Source organism: Petromyzon marinus, chromosome 22 (genome assembly GCF_048934315.1).
Source record: "Petromyzon marinus isolate PM22_M1 ecotype Great Lakes invasive population chromosome 22, UKy_Petmar_22M1.pri1.0, whole genome shotgun sequence".
NCBI classification, from domain to species: Eukaryota; Metazoa; Chordata; class Hyperoartia; order Petromyzontiformes; family Petromyzontidae; genus Petromyzon; species Petromyzon marinus.
This window is the reverse complement of record NC_133688.1, coordinates 18,023,369-18,039,970: the sequence shown is the minus strand read 5'-3', so window position 1 is coordinate 18,039,970 and position 16,602 is coordinate 18,023,369. Positions and strand designations below refer to the sequence as shown.

General features: G+C 44.4%; 2 protein-coding genes across 2 annotated transcripts in view; one reads left to right on the top strand and one right to left on the bottom strand.

Moving 5' to 3' along the window:
- The window catches only part of LOC116944882 (uncharacterized protein C05D11.1-like), a 39,275-nt gene extending 35,462 nt beyond the window's left edge, over nucleotides 1-3,813 (top strand). Inside the window, exons 24-25 of the mRNA XM_032958739.2 lie at nucleotides 1,724-1,876; nucleotides 2,545-3,813. Coding sequence (XP_032814630.1) covers nucleotides 1,724-1,876; nucleotides 2,545-2,596 — 205 coding nt within the window. The 3' untranslated portion in view covers nucleotides 2,597-3,813. The remainder of the gene's footprint in view (nucleotides 1-1,723; nucleotides 1,877-2,544) is intronic.
- A 208-nt stretch (nucleotides 3,814-4,021) lies between these two features.
- On the bottom strand, nucleotides 4,022-15,580 carry LOC116944883 (V-type proton ATPase subunit G 2-like). The gene is made up of 3 exons (XM_032958740.2): nucleotides 15,350-15,580; nucleotides 4,974-5,074; nucleotides 4,022-4,556 (listed from the first exon to the last, which is right to left on the bottom strand). Exons 1-3 carry the CDS (start codon nucleotides 15,429-15,431, stop codon nucleotides 4,389-4,391), a joined length of 351 nt encoding a protein of 116 aa, XP_032814631.1. The 5' UTR covers nucleotides 15,432-15,580; the 3' UTR covers nucleotides 4,022-4,388.
- Nucleotides 15,581-16,602: the final 1,022 nt, after the last annotated feature.

Genomic DNA, 16,602 nt, shown 5'->3' with positions numbered 1-16,602 from the left:
TTTCATCGTTAGTCTCAAACAGCCGTTATCATCCCTTCTCGTGATCTATGCTGCCCAAGACCAGTTTAACCGTCAATATGTCCTCAAACCTGCTTTTGTTCTCTCATTTATGTGTTCCACTTGATGTCTCTCAACCGAAGTCCAAACGGCACCAACCCTTGCTTCTTTGCACGTGTTTGTCAGCTTTTGCCGTATGGCCGCATCAACCAAATATTGGTTATTGTCTTTGCTATGAAAAACCTACATTTATAAAGGCTTTTTTTTCTATTTCCTTTGCCGGTGTTAATGTTTCTGATTTCACGTCTCATAGCCGATGATATTCACCGGTTAAATACTTTCTTCCTTGGATGCGTTGCGCTGTCGCTTTTCATTGTCAACGTTTCCCAAAAGCACCCCAACCTGCTCTCGCCCCCCCCCCCATCTCTTTATGCCATCACTTTGATCCTGGTCTGCCTTCAATAATCGCCTTCAGTGGTTCAATAGTTTGATCTGCTTTACAGTTATCCCCCCCCCCTTTGCCCCAGTTATATAGCACGCAAGTTGTACGTGACTTTTGGTTCCTCAAATTTGTCTTCGTGTTCAACTTTGCAGATTGCTGTATCTAGTTCTTCAGTCATTTCCTGTAATGCAATGGATTCGGGGAGATAAAAGCGTAAACCATGTATGGAGAACATCATGAACTATCCCATAAATTATTATTAGTCGTTGTAACCAGCAGTGGCAAATATTTGCAAGTAATTTACAGAATTTTTTTTTTTTAAGATACATCATTGCGTACATGTATCGTGGGCATAAGAATGGATATTAAGCGATGAATCGATGCGTGCCTAAATGGGAATTCATGGCCAATAATTGTCTGCTCGCAATTAAACGTTGATATCGTTTACGCTTGTTGCGATGTTTATTAAAGTGATGTTTGATGTGTAATCTCTTTAAGAAGCTAAATATACTTTTTTTCAAATCATGAAGATCGCGATGGCTTGATAATGCGCGTGCGGGCAAGGGGTCTGCCCGCCGCAAGTTTGGCATCGTGCCCACAGATCCAGCACTCGTCTTGACTCGTCGCCTGAGTCGTTCCCTGGCAATCGAGATGACCTTTAAATAATTTCGGAACCTACCCATAGTTTGCCATATATTGCGCACATGCAAACACGACTTGCCTTAAGTGAAATTAAATACAAATTTAAGTAAATATGTGAGATAATGCAGAATGAAAGGTGCGCAGCTGATGTCTGGTAATAATGTGAGATGGAGCTCACAGAGTTATTCACCTCGTGCATTATACAGTCTGCTCGAAGGAGATATGTAGATTCGAAGCATAATTACACAATGGGGGGAAAAAAGAATGACGACGTTTTTAAAAAAGTACGGTACCTTGAAATGACCGACACACAGGGTAGGTACTATATTTGTAAAAAAAAACTCGGTGGCACAGCTACTGAGTGTGCAGGCGGTGCAACTGCACCAGGGTCCACGTTCCAGAGGGGCACGGGTGATGGGCTACGAAGACAGAGGGCCAATTGGACAGGGATCCTCTCATATAATTTATTACACCACGGCCCACGCCAACCCACGTAGTTTTTGCGGTTGTGCTTTCCTGAATAGGCCTCCGATGAGCCGTATCGCGCGTGCTGGTCACCCCAAAGTCCGACGTTTCGCACCGCGCGCCCGGGAGCTTTCTTCGTGAAATGGGAATTTCCCCCGCCGTGGTTCTTGCCGCCAGGACGCTGCTCGGGAAGGTGGCGCGCGTGACGGCGGAGGATCTGCGGCGCGTTGGCCGCGAGTATTTCACGCGGCTGTTCGACCCGACTCACTCGCGGTGCGCCGTGGTGTGCAGCCCAGCCAAGGTCGAAGAGATCAGCCAGGGCTTCAGAGGGTGAGTGCTGGGGCACACCGCTAATGCGTCGAGGAGGAAACTGGGCACGCGTTCGGGCCGCGCTGCGTTCATTCTAAAATACGCTCTTGGGTGTGGCACGCATTGGAATGAATTAGGTGCGTGCAATGGTTTTGCGTTGCTCTTCGAGATGATGTTGTGTGTGATGACACGTGACACGATGTGCCGTTGTGTAATGTGTGACATTCCCGGCAGTGAATAAGGGAGTACGCGGTGTCGTGGTTAATGCGCTGCGCTAATGAACCCAGCTACCAGCTTTGATAGTATCACTTGCGAGTGATTTCCAAACTTATCCTGGGCCTCCCCTTGGTCTGCCCGGCTGTAAATGATTACCTGATGCATTGTGTTAACATCAGCACTGGAGAGACAAAGGTGGCTGGGGCTTGGTTTTAGACAGACTCCAACCTCTGGTGTGTTGTGCCGGCATTCATAGGCACTCGCCAACAGCACTTTTCCCAACAGCTTTCATAGGATATACAGGCTATCCTCGGCTTTTGTTACATTCGTTTTATTTCTTATTTTTTGTTCATGAATGATTTGACATTTGCATTACAGCTATAGGTGACTTGTCGTTTTATACTTGGTGATTTTTTTTCTATATTGCCTTCTATAGTTTATTGTCCGTGTGATTGTTTTCTTCTCCCCCACAGGCTGGGGAGAGAGCTGACAATCTGGTCATCTCTGGAAGACAACTTCCCTTGAGTGAATGCATGAAAATATGTTGGTGATAAACAATACGGTAAAATCTTGATTTGAAACCGAAGAATATGCTATTTTCACAGTTAAAAATGTTTTTTTCTGAACAATGACCTTTTTGATTTAAATGGGCGCATGAATTTAGCTCGAACAGGCATGGGGAAAATGGCACAATAAAAAAAGGTTATTTTTTTTTCAAGTTTCAGTGTTACATTCTGCCCTCGTGGCACTGGCATTGGATATTTTATGAATGAGCAAAACATGTAACTTTCCAAAAACAAATTCAGCCATCATCGACATAACTAAGTTTATATTGTCATGATGTGACCAAACAATATCTTCACCAAGGGTGACCCAGGGAAATTTACAATAAAAGGGACCGTTAATCCGGTTTGTTGAAGTTCATCTTAGTGCATCATGATGATGACACCATTTGCAATTATTTGACAGGGTCAGTAACGTCCACCGTGCAACAGTCCACACTCTTGGCGAAAATACCTTAAGGTACTGAGTCGGTGTGGGGTCTCCGCCATTTACTCTTGAACTCGTGGAGTTTGTACCGTTAACCGGATTACCCTTGTCTTATAATTAGCATTCTAAAAAAAAACTTAATCTTGACAACATGAAAAGTGTTACGCATTTTCCCTTTGCAATTTTGTGGAAAGTTATTGTCTATTGGTCATAGACTTGACATTTAATTTGGCGATTACAAATTTAGCGTTATCAAGGAATATATTACTGATGTAACCACCCTTAGATTTTTTTTTTCAAATTATAAATGAGTCATACTTCTTCAATGAAGGAATTGCATTTTTTATGTAGAAAATGAAGGAGCAATCTTTGCCATCAATAACACTACCTGTTATTTAATTGGTAACTTATGTTTTAACTATACATAACCATGGCGCAATATTTTACAGCAAATAAATGTTTTTGTCATGAAGTGGTCGATATGATTAACTGTGGCCTAAATTTCAATTGTGCACCTTCAGTCTTAATTTTTCAAAATGCCAACTGAATTGAAACTAATTTTTCCATTTTTGGTATGAACGGTGTTTGATACCACATGCATTAATCCATCTCCATGTTATAGTCATCGATTTAACTTCAGCTGCTGTGATTCATTCTCTGGCATGTTTTATTGTTTTGTTAAAAACGTTCTTCTGTTGTCATTGTTACATTTATAGCATGTACCCAGTTGCCTAATAAACATCGAAAGAAAATGTTTGCGTATTTTTTTGTTTGTTTTGCGATTATGATATTCAGGTGTATTTAATACAATGAGACGTCCTATAATAATTACTCTGCGCTATTACGCTTCTTGAGATTATTGGGAGAGGTAAAAAAGGCTACTTATGGCAAGCAATGGCATTCATATTCACAATTGTGGTTTGGTTACGCGTAATGTAATAAATAAGATGAAAAAAGATGTTTGGAATACGTGGACATTCGTTTAATGACGACGCTTTATCAACCACCACACGCATTTATACAATAATTCACACAAATCATCACCTGTATTTATCCAACACCAGTAATTTTAAATTAAATATAAATTACACAACCAGGTTCTTATGGTAAAGGTGTATGTGCATATCTCTTAATGATAAGTGTTATCAAGTTATTTGGAGAGGAAATATAACCTAGTTTTAATTTTAGCAAGCTATACTTAAATAGGTTATCTGCTTTGACACTATTAGCTGGGTTGGTGTTTACACGCTGCGTGCGATGGTCGAGCTGAATTTCCTGCAACGATTCTACACGGTTCCATCTTGCCCCGTGAGTCGCACGCCACTGTTCAGCTGTGATAATTCTGGTGTATCTCGGGCTTGATGTCGCTGATGATGGCGAGCAGCTGCTTTAGAACCATCTCCCGGTTGGTCTGGTAGTTCCCGCGTACGGTTTGGATGCGGGTCCGCGTCTCCTCATCGATCTTGGTCGACATGTTACCCTGCGAGCCCATTATCTGCAAGCGGAAGGGGAGAACACCCTCGATCAGAACGTCTCGCCACTTCGACCTGACGCTATGATTGCGAGTGTCACGTACAGCCGTATCCAGCGGCGTTGTAACTTGACGTGCGTTATCTCGGGCACACGGGGGAGTGTTCGTGCATCACATTGTCCCAGAGGGGATGCGATGCTCGATTGAGCTATTTTTCCTAAATTCCATAACGCGCGAGCATCATCAAAACAAACATGTTGTGCTCACTCCATTGCCATTACTGCATTTTCAAGTGCTGACGAAAGTGCTGAAGCTGCCATGAAATGGCAATTTGAGTTACGTCAGAAATTTTGCAAGGGTGAAAAAAAACCCTAATAGTAACAATAATGCGGGCCATTACATTTGAACATCTGCCCAAGCCACGTGGTTCAGGATACTTACGGAGTCCTGTTTCTTGCGGAATTCGTTCTCGCGCTGGAGCCGGTACTGATCGATCTCTGCCTGTGCCTCCTCCTTGGCTTGTTTTAGACGGCGTGTCTTGCCTGCATGGCCAAGCAAAGTAGGAAATGTGTCATCGCAACGAAATGTGAGGGGGAATTTGTGTCCGCAGGGCGCACTTCCCCAAAGGGGCACTTCCCCAAAGGGGCACTGAAAGGACCCGGCGGGGCATGGGCATAAATGGGCAAAATACATTCACATTACAAATTACTCGAGTCAATGTACTGTAACAACATTTTGTTGTGGCATTGCATTGGCAGTGGTGCACAAGCACGAATGACAAAAATTTTACATTCAATATTTCTGCCCTTTAGGGGAAATGAATATGGATTTTGTGACTTTTTCGGGCAATGGTCCGTTTTCAGAGCAGAGGACTATTGGCCGAATTGTCATCTATCATAGACGTTTTTTTTATATTTAGAGAAGTGTTATTGACGATTTAATTACCAATTATCATTAACTATGTATCGTGTAATTCGAATATAAATGGCGCATTAATTTGAGGTGTATAATTAGATACGGATTACAAATTAATGTCGTGAAATTGCACGTTTCAATTAAGGGAAGTGTCGAAACCCGCTATCTGCCTGAAGCTCCGTCTGTATGGCAGCAAAGTCCACTGTTGTACTGTACTCTTATACTCGCCACTGATGTTAGCCGTGGCCGGGAAGCTAACTTACGAGGATGTTGGATTCATGGCACAGGGCCACCCACCGATTCTGCAATCCTTTAAAGTTACGGTGCAATGAGCTACAGAATTATGATCGCTAACTCGGGTACAATTCCACATTGGAGTGAATGATTTACACATGCATTCTGTGCGAGATAACATTACGTGACGTGGCATATCGTATCCAGTGTGAGAGGAGGGGCAGTCATACATCGGCGCATTGACGTGAGTGCAAATGTAACATTTTAGCCACACAATGAGAAAACCAACTAAGTGCATAACTCAATACTGCATTAATACAACACAACAACAGGGATGGAGCCGTAACGCAGTGGACAGCACACTGCGTTACGAACCTGCTCGCCTGAGTTATGCGCCCGGGCACGGCTAACATCAGTGGCAAAGTGACAATCTGAACCTGTCCTCGGGGCAATATTTCGCCAATCCGTGCTGCTGCTCACAGGTGGTGAAGTATGGTCAACCCCCCCCCCCTCCGCTATGACTGACATGGCATGGGAGTGCCTTCATCCCAAGTTGACTGGCAAAGGAATGCACATCGTCACTTAATATCGAACCGACGGTGCACCGTCTTGCAGTGTTCAAGTATTTATCACTAATAGGTGTACTTATTTTACTCAATGACTTGGTCAAACATATGTAGAAAATCTATACGGATAACGTAATAATACATTAAACATTTTAACACGTATCGTTTCGCATAAAAAAAAAACATTCGTTAGCAGTATATGGCAAATGAATAACAGGCATGTTAACATGTAACGAAATGTACAAGGTGGGCATTCATTTAATGTCGGCCAATTTATATTTCATAAAGTTGGACAATTTTAATAAACATTACAGAAGCAAATGTGTTGCTAATGAAATGTTTTCATTAGCCTTCTTTTTTTCCTGAAACCTTCAATCTAAAAATGTATTTACCCACGAGAGAGATCTTCTTGCAAACGCAAATGAAACATTACTTTTTTGTTAATTATATATGCCGTAATGTATAATTAAGTCTATAAAGTAACACTTCATTAGTAGAGGATTGGTATCTCTATCAGCCCGCTCTTATATAGCCTTTCGACATTTTCAGATATTGTGCGATGCATTTCGCCACTGCTTATAGATGATGATAGGCAACAGAATTAACAATGTCCCCGCAAAGAAACAAACAGTATAATATAGTGGTCGAACCTGAGAGTGTAACATAGTACACGCGAGCTTCACGCGTGTGTTTAATTAACATGTTAATCGATACATTCAGAATCAGAATATTTATTTCGACTGGAGGTGGAATCCGATGAGCTATGAAGCTCTTTTTTTTCTCTCACAGTTGTCGAGTCGGGGCGGGTCAGCGTGTTACATCAGCTAGCAGCACAAAAACAACTGTATCTAAGTGCAAAATATAGAGAAAGGTAAGCAAACCGCTGAAAATCTGGAAGTACAAAAAGTACCGTACATTAAGCCCTGCCGATTTGTCAACACCAAATGCAAACGTGGGCAAAGCAGCAAACCATTACCACATTCCGAGACCACGGCATTCAACATTGGTGACTGTAGCCTGCTCGGAGACGAGTGTGAGCTCGTGCGTCCACTACCCCCAAAGATCCAAGCACGACTATGAGACGAAATTAACCACTCTGGTCTGAATGGATACTGCAAACTAAGATTATTCAGTGAACGTTATTCGACGTTGCAGTGCCACCAGGAAAAAAAGAACTGAATATTACACATTTACCGAGTTCCCTGATTGGCTGACCTGAAATGTTGCCTGTTGTATATATATTTCCTTATGGGGGTAGTGATATTGACCAATGTGTCGACCTTTTGTTTGTTATTTCTGCTTCTCTACCACTGCCAACGCAGCAGCATCATTAAAAACGCTGATAATACTGGGTTTAGAGAAATCGCACACCACTCACGCCACCATTTCATAAGTACCGGTACTGACTGCTTCAGTAGACTAGGCAATGAAAACGATTAAATAAAATCCACGGACTCCGACTCGACTGGAATTCCCCACGTTTGTCGTCCACTCGAATAACGAATGCCCTCTAAATTGGCACTGCTATTGTCCCAAAATCCATAGCCCATCTCATTACAAAAATAAATGACCCCCCTCCTATAGCCTTAACAGACTGTTGGGGCAAGTGCAATTAGCTAGCAACCAACGAGGGTCGACACGGCACACGAGGCGGTGGGTGGCCAGCACCACGCCCGGCCGCCTTTGTCTCTCTGGTCGCGATTATTACACATCGCACCAGCTACTCATTTGAGGCCGAGTCGACCTAGGGGAGGCCTCAGGACCGATTAAGATAATCGTCACCTGTGTTGGTGGCCGTGAGCGGGACTCGAACTCGGGTCGCCGGGTCCGTACCGCTGCACGACTTTCCCCAACAATTTAAAACAACGACACGCAACACTCACATACTCCAGCCTTGTTGTTGTTGTTTTAAACCAAGTACCTGTATAAAGGAAGCCAGTGGGTTTTTGTTATTGCGGCTGGAGGCTCATGGCCGTTTATAAACCCGTGAATCAGCAAAGCCTGCGTTGAAAGAGCACGTGTTTCTTTAATTATGGTTCACATGAGAATATAACCTGACAACATGGAAAAAAAATACTCGAGTAATAATACATCTTTAAATGTATTGAGTGGTCAGTGTTGGGAAACAAGGATATGATTCGTGTTAGTAGCAAGGATCGTGTTAGTCGCATGGTTTGTGTTTATGCTTAGGATAGTACGTGATGGGGTTAGACATGGGGTAGGGTTGTGGTTTCGGTCTTCAAGGAATTATCAAAAAGACCATCAGGTTTAGCGTTGCGTGGAAATCTCACATCCTTGTGCAATTCTCATCCTGACGAGGAAATGCAACTTGAATAAAGGCAACAACAAAAACGCACTCCGAGTAGGAAGTGCGAGAACCACCGCGCGGGCGGCTCGTGTTGAGGAAGACGCGGAGAAGGATAAAAAATGTTGGTAGCAAAGCAGAGCCGTGCTAGGGCATGACGGAATGAAGGGTGACCGCCCCGGGCCCCGCGATTTGGGGGGGCGCGCTTCGATGTCATGGTGTTAGATGTAATAATCCCGGTTTTGTTTGCAGGCGGCGGTGGGGGGGGCGCACCCCGCCCCTTCCTCCGCTGCCCCCACCTCCCCACACCCCCAACTGTGGACAGCTCCGGTAGCAAGGTTGGTGGCGTTTAGAGTCGAGATCTGTGTTATTGATAGGCTTAGGCTTATCGGCAAGCAAAGTGGTTCACATCGGCGTAAGATTTGGTTCGTGGATTTAGCTAGGAATAGTCATTGATGATTAGGGGATAGCGCTTTACACGTTCACGTCCGATGTTAGGCGCACAGCAACTTGTTTAGATTAACAGCGAAAGCTTGACGCAATCACCTCCTTATTCTGGGTTCATGGAATTAAATAAACGTGACCACACCAAAAAAAAACATTTAATATGAAGTCTGAAAATCACCAAGTAAACGTTTTAAAGGCCAAACCTGTGAGCCGTATCTCGTCAGCTGTTTCTGTGCTTGGAGTGAGTGGATTATAGGTTCTGAGTGGTTCCGTCAAAATCAGCCCATCTTTCCTTCCTGGGTCGATACAATTAACCACCACTTTGTGTCAAGTCAACAGCATTGGTGCTGAGGACACACTGCACCCGTCGTGGTAATGTGGAATTTCTCCTTCCTGTCTGGCTGGGGTCCTCAATGGAGACTACCACTAACCAATGACCCTTTGAGTAAATGGGGTTTTTGACTAAATCTAAAACCACGTTTGTGTAAAAAAGTGCATATCTTGCGATGTCTTGCTCATGCCACTGCTGGCTGAAGGTCCTCCACTAGGCAGAGCTCTGGAGAGCTCGTCTTAGAAAGCATATTGGCCTACTGTTCCACACTGGCCTAGACGTCCCAAAGAGGTGGGAGTTCACCATGCTTCGCCCCGCCAATACGCGACTCGGCGGTCGACGGCAGTGCAGACAGCCCGATTATTTGCGGTTAAAACAAAATGCCCCGCCGGCAGATGGAACCGGCGTTCCACTGGATAACGATCCCAATGTTGCTCATCAACAGCCATCGTCAGCGCACGTCATCTCTCGCCAAGGAGCACAAAGCCCCACGCCAACTGCGGTCAGCATCCTCGCAGCGGGAGGGCTTTTTGGCTGACCATCGCACAAAGACGGGGGCCGCAGCGTCGCGCGCTTTCAGATGCGCTTCTGCGGCCGTCTGGAACGCTCTTCTTAGCGACGTTAGGAATACACTGGGAGCTGTGCACTTTTAAGTCATCATCTCGAATGAAAACTCATTTCTTTAGAACTGCTTTTTTTGTGCTGTTTAATATGTTGTCCCACCTCTGCACCTCCGGGTAGCACGGTTGACTACGTTGACTACTAGGAGCTTGTTTGTGTAGAGCAAGGGTTGGGAACGTCCTTCCCGCGGGCCGTATAAGGCACGCGAAATCATTTGGTGTGGCCCTGCCAAGGCAACCGCAGACGGGACTCGAAATTCAATAAATCTAGGAGCAAACCTGGAAAAGCAGTTGCGAGTAGCAACATCATCAATACCAGCTAACATCACACGCCTCACCAAAGAGAAGCAGTTCCAACCATCACATTAGGGGTGAGTTAATTAAATGTTTGACCAAATATAACAGGCTAATTTTTAAGTTGATAACTTTCTATGGCCCACGAATGATGTTATACATATCCAAATGGCCCTTGGCAGAAAAAAATGTTCCCCACCCCTGGTGTGGAGTCTAGAAATTAGACATTCGGACGGGCCGTAGTTTATTTATTTACTGTCACATTTCTGCCCAAAGCCGGATAAGTGCGTGCGGGGGGGCTATGTGCGTCCTTGTGGGTGACCGGTAACCAACAAAACGCCCGGTTCGACCAAACAATAAACCACCCGGCTCCGGTTCATGGTTTGGGGAGTGACTTACCCACGCCGGCGCGATCTAGCGAGCTCACACGCTTTTGTTGTGTTTTGCAAACACAACTAAAACAAAGATACCTGCAAGCTTTAAGGAACAGATGGGCGCTGGTCCGATTACTTACAATCCCCACCTCAAGGACAAACGTAAGGGCACATGACAGGTATAATAGATAAACTATGTATATAAAGGTGCAGTCCCTGCAATTGCTTGGCCACGCCACTGCTCGCTGAAATGTCTCCAACTAAAGGCACCTCTGGAGAGCTCCTTCTCAAAGGGCGTTGGGCCCTCTCTCCTCCCACGATGTTACTTCACACATTAATGCCATTCACTTTTATCCAAGGAAAGCCTCACTGAGTCTCAAGACTATTTCAAAGAGGGGTGCTGCCGCATTGGGATGCATGGCCACATTTCATTTAAAACCAAGTGTGATTTCCTGCCTTCATGTTAGAAACAATATCATAGGGTCATCAGAAGATATCCCTCAAAGCATACTCGGGGAAAATACTCGGATTTGCCATATCCAGACTGCACAGCAGCCTCAGCTGGGCTTGTGGGATTCACAGATCTCTACGTGATCCACCAACCCGTGTCTCCTAAAAGATGGATCACAGGTGTGCCAACATACACGTGGCTTAATGAAGCACGTACTTTAATAGTACTGCTACAGTACTACTGTGCTTCTATGTGCAATGAAGAAGGGCCATTGCCCGAAACGTCGTCTGTCATATACGTTCATTTTAAGGCCACAGTGTTATTGACGAATGTTTTTGTATTCATTTTCTTAGCTCTTTCGGTAAAGTCACGTTGAAGGGAAACAATAAAATAATAAAATATATATAAAACAATAAAAATTCTCACGACGTGACAATTTTGTTGTTGTTGTTGTTTTCATATTACGGCACCAGAGTGATCCGTTTATAGATACCACGCCATTTGGGAAAATTGTACAGAAAGCAACATCACTGCAAAACGTTCGCCACATTAAATCACCTGTTGAGGACGAAGTAATACAATCATGAAATCTATATCTCAGTGAGGTCGTTGCCTGATGAAGCTAGTGCGGGGCCTGTAACATGATGTTATAAAGGGGCCCTAAAGTAAAAAAAAAATCACAAATATTAAAACACGTAATTTTTTTACTTGCATAGCAAAGTAATTGTATTTTTTCATTTGTTATACAGCCAGATAATACGACAAATCGCTAACCTTAATCACCCAGTCGTTCATAAAAGTTGAATGCGGTATAGTACTATAGTAATAGAGCAAGTGCACAGTCATTGGACCGGAATTGATAGCTTGAAAGCGTTTAGCGCGGGGCCCTTGAAAGTGCGGGGCCCGTAGCTACTACATATGTAGTACATATGTAGTAGCTACTACATATGTAGCTACTTTTGCTACGAGGATAATCCGGTACTGAGTGAGATACGGTATCTATAAGTGGATAACCCTGAACAGTATTCCACTTGTATATGCATAGCTGTGAATTGCGCACGCATTTTGGATGTCGTCTGGCAATCAAAATCGTTGAGTAAACATCGCGTTTTTGCTTCAGTGTGCACAAAAAAAACCTTGAACGTTGGACTTTTAATTACTGTAATCTCGACCAACGCCTGTGAACTATTAATGCACGATACCAGTTTTCCGAGTTTGTCATTTGCCCTTGATGGAATCGCAAAGGGCGAGTGGGCCCTTCGAGTTTGCCAAACGCGAGGCAGTTCACGTCAGAGCCTATCCAGTACTGTTTCTGCATCATTATCATTGGCTATCCACTGCTGGCTTAATGCTTACACACACACACAACCACCCCGCACCAAGCAGTACCAATACCATGCATCTCGACTCGCTGGAGCTGCACATGAACCCCCGTGGATCTCATAGCTACACCCAGATCACTCTCGCGAATAAAGACTGCGACCGGTGACACCACCATTATACACTTCTATACACTACCATCAGTGCCGGATTTTCCTGGTATCAAAAGTAGCTACATATGTAGTAGTAGCTACGGGCCCCGCACTTTCAAGGGCCCCGCGCTTAACGCTTTCAAGCTATCAATTCCGGTTCAGTGATTCTGCACTTGCTCTATTACTATAGTACTATACCGCCATCAACTTTTATGAACGACTGAGTGTTTAAGGTTAGCGATTTGTCGTATTATCTGGCCGTATAGCAAATGCAAAAAAAAATGCAATTACTTTACTATGCTGGGTAAACATTTATGTGTTTTAATATTTACGTGGTTATTTTTGTTCAACTTAGGGTCCCTTTATATCAACATATGCTACAGGCCCCGCACGAGCTTAATCCGGCAGTGACTGCCATAGACAGACTCTAGCCTCTCCAGCTCTCGCCTGGTTAGAGACATTCAACTTGAAACTTATAACGGCAGTCACCTTCAGAGTGGGGTGGGGGGGGAACCTGCGGCCGTTATTTATTTATTAAGGACCACCACCATCACCACCGTTTCGTATTCACATTGCATTGCGGCTCTTGAAACATTGAAGGCGGGGGGGGGGGGGGTTACCGAATTCCAACAAAAAAAGCCTCATCGTTAATTTTGGTTGCTGGCCCTTGTCTTAGATGAACCTCTACAGTAGGCTGCAGCCCTTTGGTTCTCAATCGAAAACAAAAAAAAATGATGTTAATACATAGCTTTGATGAAACAAAGTGGGTTGTATTCTTAGCTCTTTCAACGTGACGTTACCGAAAGAAAGAGCTAAGAATATGAATTGTTGCAGTCACGAAAGCTTTAAATCAAAAGTGGGTTGTGTTTACGTGCTCGTGCTGAATTTTAGTTTCGATGTCTTACCTTCTAAACAAATCTGGCCATGCCTCGCACCCCCCAGAAAGGGGCATCTAGCGCCCCCGGTTAATAAGAACTACTGGCTTAGACGTATTCTCGTATTTATCTCTTCAGTTACGATATCTTGAGTATACATCGTACAGGACTAAATAAATACGGGGTGACCCAAAAATGAGTACTGGGCGAAGACCAGCACTCATTTTGTTCGGCTGGCCTCGGCTGGCCTGGGAACGCCTGGGAATTCCCCAGGGAGAGCTGGAGTCTGTGTATAGTAGTGTATAGTGTAGTGTATAGTAGTGTATAGAAATGTATCTGCATATATAAAAGGCAAAGTTGTGAATATGTGTGTCTGTTCAAAATGTTTAGCGTACTTACCGACATTCAACAAACTTCAAATTTGCCATGTGGGCACTTTCCAGACTGTACACCATGCAAAAAATATAAAAATACACTTTTTTTTTGGGGGGGGGGGGGGGAGCTCAATAATGCGTTTATTTTTTGCACGCCAAGTGAGCTGTGACGTCAAATCTGTCACGTGACCCGCGCATGTGAAAGCGTAACGCATTGTAGTGTAGTGGTTAGCGCGCTGCACTACAAACCCGGCGACCCGAGTTCGATTCCTGCTCACGGCCACCACCGGTGATGATTATTTAAACCGCTTATGGGCCTCCCCTAGGTCGACTCAGCCTCAAACGACTAACTGCTGTGGTGTGTGAACATCGCCACTGGGGAGAGAAAGGCGGCCGGGCGTCGTGGATCTAAGTCCCGGGCGAAGCCGGGTAGTACAGCTAGTAGTGTATACTAGTGTATCTTCATCATTAGACCTCTTTTGCCAGTACCAAAATATAATAATAGGGTTTTTTCCATTTTTTTCTGGCAACAAAACTGAAACCCTTTTACAAGGAATCATGTGTGCAATTAACCACAATACTTGTGGTCAAAAGTCAAACAAAAAACACACCGATAATATATGCATTGTCCTTGAAGCCTTTTGGCGTCATCTGGTCTAGCACCTATTGAGACGAGGCTCAAAAGAAAGCCGTCTCTGGTGTGAACCAATCAATTTCAAGGACAATGCATATATTATCATAGAATGTTTTTTGTTTGCATTTTGACCACAAGTATTGTGGTTAATGCAGACATGATTCCTTGTAAAAAGATTTCAGTTTCGTTGCCAGAAAAAAAGGAGAAAAACCCTATTATACTAGTGTAGTTTATAGGAGTGTAGTGTGTATCGTAGTGTATAGTATGTATAGTGTATAGTAGTGTAGTGCATAGTAGTGTAGTGTATAGTAGTGTAGTTTATAGAAAAAAAAAGTAGCTCTTTGTTTCAAGCCAATAGCGGTCATCTGATGTAACACTCAGCCCTACCATAATAACGTGGTGTTCCCCCCACCCTGATTAGGTACCACGTTGTCAGCAGAAGGTCTTGCAGTCAATGCCATCGTGCTCCCAGCCTTCACCAAACATCACTTACCAGCGTGGTGAAGTATGGTAAAAAAAATAATCCGCACTACCCTCATCCAGCAATCAATTGACATCAGGGCTCACGGTTAAGAGTCAGCTATTTAAACATGAGCTCATTGCCATGCAATACCTATCGAGAAGTACGTATATAACCCAGTCATAGCATACATCAGTGCATCAAGACTTGGATTTTTCAAATCTCCATGACTTATTTGACCAGGAATTGACTCTGAATAAGTATATGCATACGTGCATGCCACACTGAATACTGTGAGAAGACCTGCGTCTACCAAAACGCAGCATAACTTGAAGACCACACATAGCCAGATGAATGTATACGACCCACGTGTGCAAGATGCACATACGAATACATACCCACGTGAGCATCGCAAGACAACAACAAGAAAAACGCGTGTCGGTGCCACACGGAGTGGCGACTTACGTTTTCTCGCCTCTGACACCTTTTCAGAAGCTCGCTTCTCAGCCTGCAGGAGTTGTTGAATCCCCTGGGACTGACTCGTCATGGTGGACTCGAAACCAAACCAGAGACGCACCGCGTACGTCAAAGACGGCGCAGACAAGCGGACGGCGCTGAGACGGACAGACCGTGTGGGACACGCGTGTCTGTCGGCAGGGCAGGGCAGGGCTTCGAGTGAACCTGTGTCTGCAGCTCACGCGTGGTCTAGGCCCACCCACAGGGGCGCACGACACGCCCCTACCGTTTGCTCTACCTGCTGGGACAGGTATGAGCCGGGATTTCAGCTGGCTTCATCCAGACGGTGACCGGGCGGCGGGTGACTTCGCTTGAAAGTCACAACGCTTTTGTGTACAGTGTTCTTGAACACCGAGATGACGGGGGGGGGGCGGGGCGAAACAAATACAAATACACTTGGTCATGCGCATGACTGAAACATCACAACTGCCATCCCATAGATCCCTGTTCGCCTGCGGACTGGCATAACAACAGCTGTTTGCGAACCTCTATTTAGAGCCACGTGGTGCACGACAGGGGTTGGTGGAGACAACACCGTATCGCCTGGCTGTCTTTGTCTTCCCTCCGCTGATGTTCAACACGCCGTGACAGACACTCATTTTTAGGCTGAGTTGAACCGAGGGCAATTCATATTGCAATAGCGAGAAATTAAATGAGGAATCATTATTATTCGACTGGGGTGAAGAGGTGATGCAGTGGTTAACACAGTGACTATGAACGTGGCAATCTGTTACATTTGAAAACATGCATTTAGAGTCTTAGGCTGCTATATATGTCCACGTGAAAATCATCTTCGTCGGGCTATCATCAGTGGGCCTTACCTGGTAAAATAAAAAATAAAAAGTTTATTTAGTTCGTTTTCTTTTTACGTGACTTTGCCGAAAGAACCGCAGAGTAATTTAGTTAGTTTATTCCATTATAACCATCATCATTCCGCATTGATTGGGAATTGTCTGAACAGTGTGGAAGTGCAGGCCAAAAGGGATTCAGGAACTTCCGCCAGTGATGGTGTGAGAAAGCCACTGCATTTTTACCTTTTAACCTTCACCCGAAACACTTATACGTTACGATATATTAATTCGAAGTGCTGTAAAAGCTTTTTATTAGCAGAGTTTTCCTTCGCTTAATTCGATCATTCGCGATTTTATATTTGCATGCCAGTTGAATATGTTGCGCCTTTTTGTGGATAAACTAATGCAACA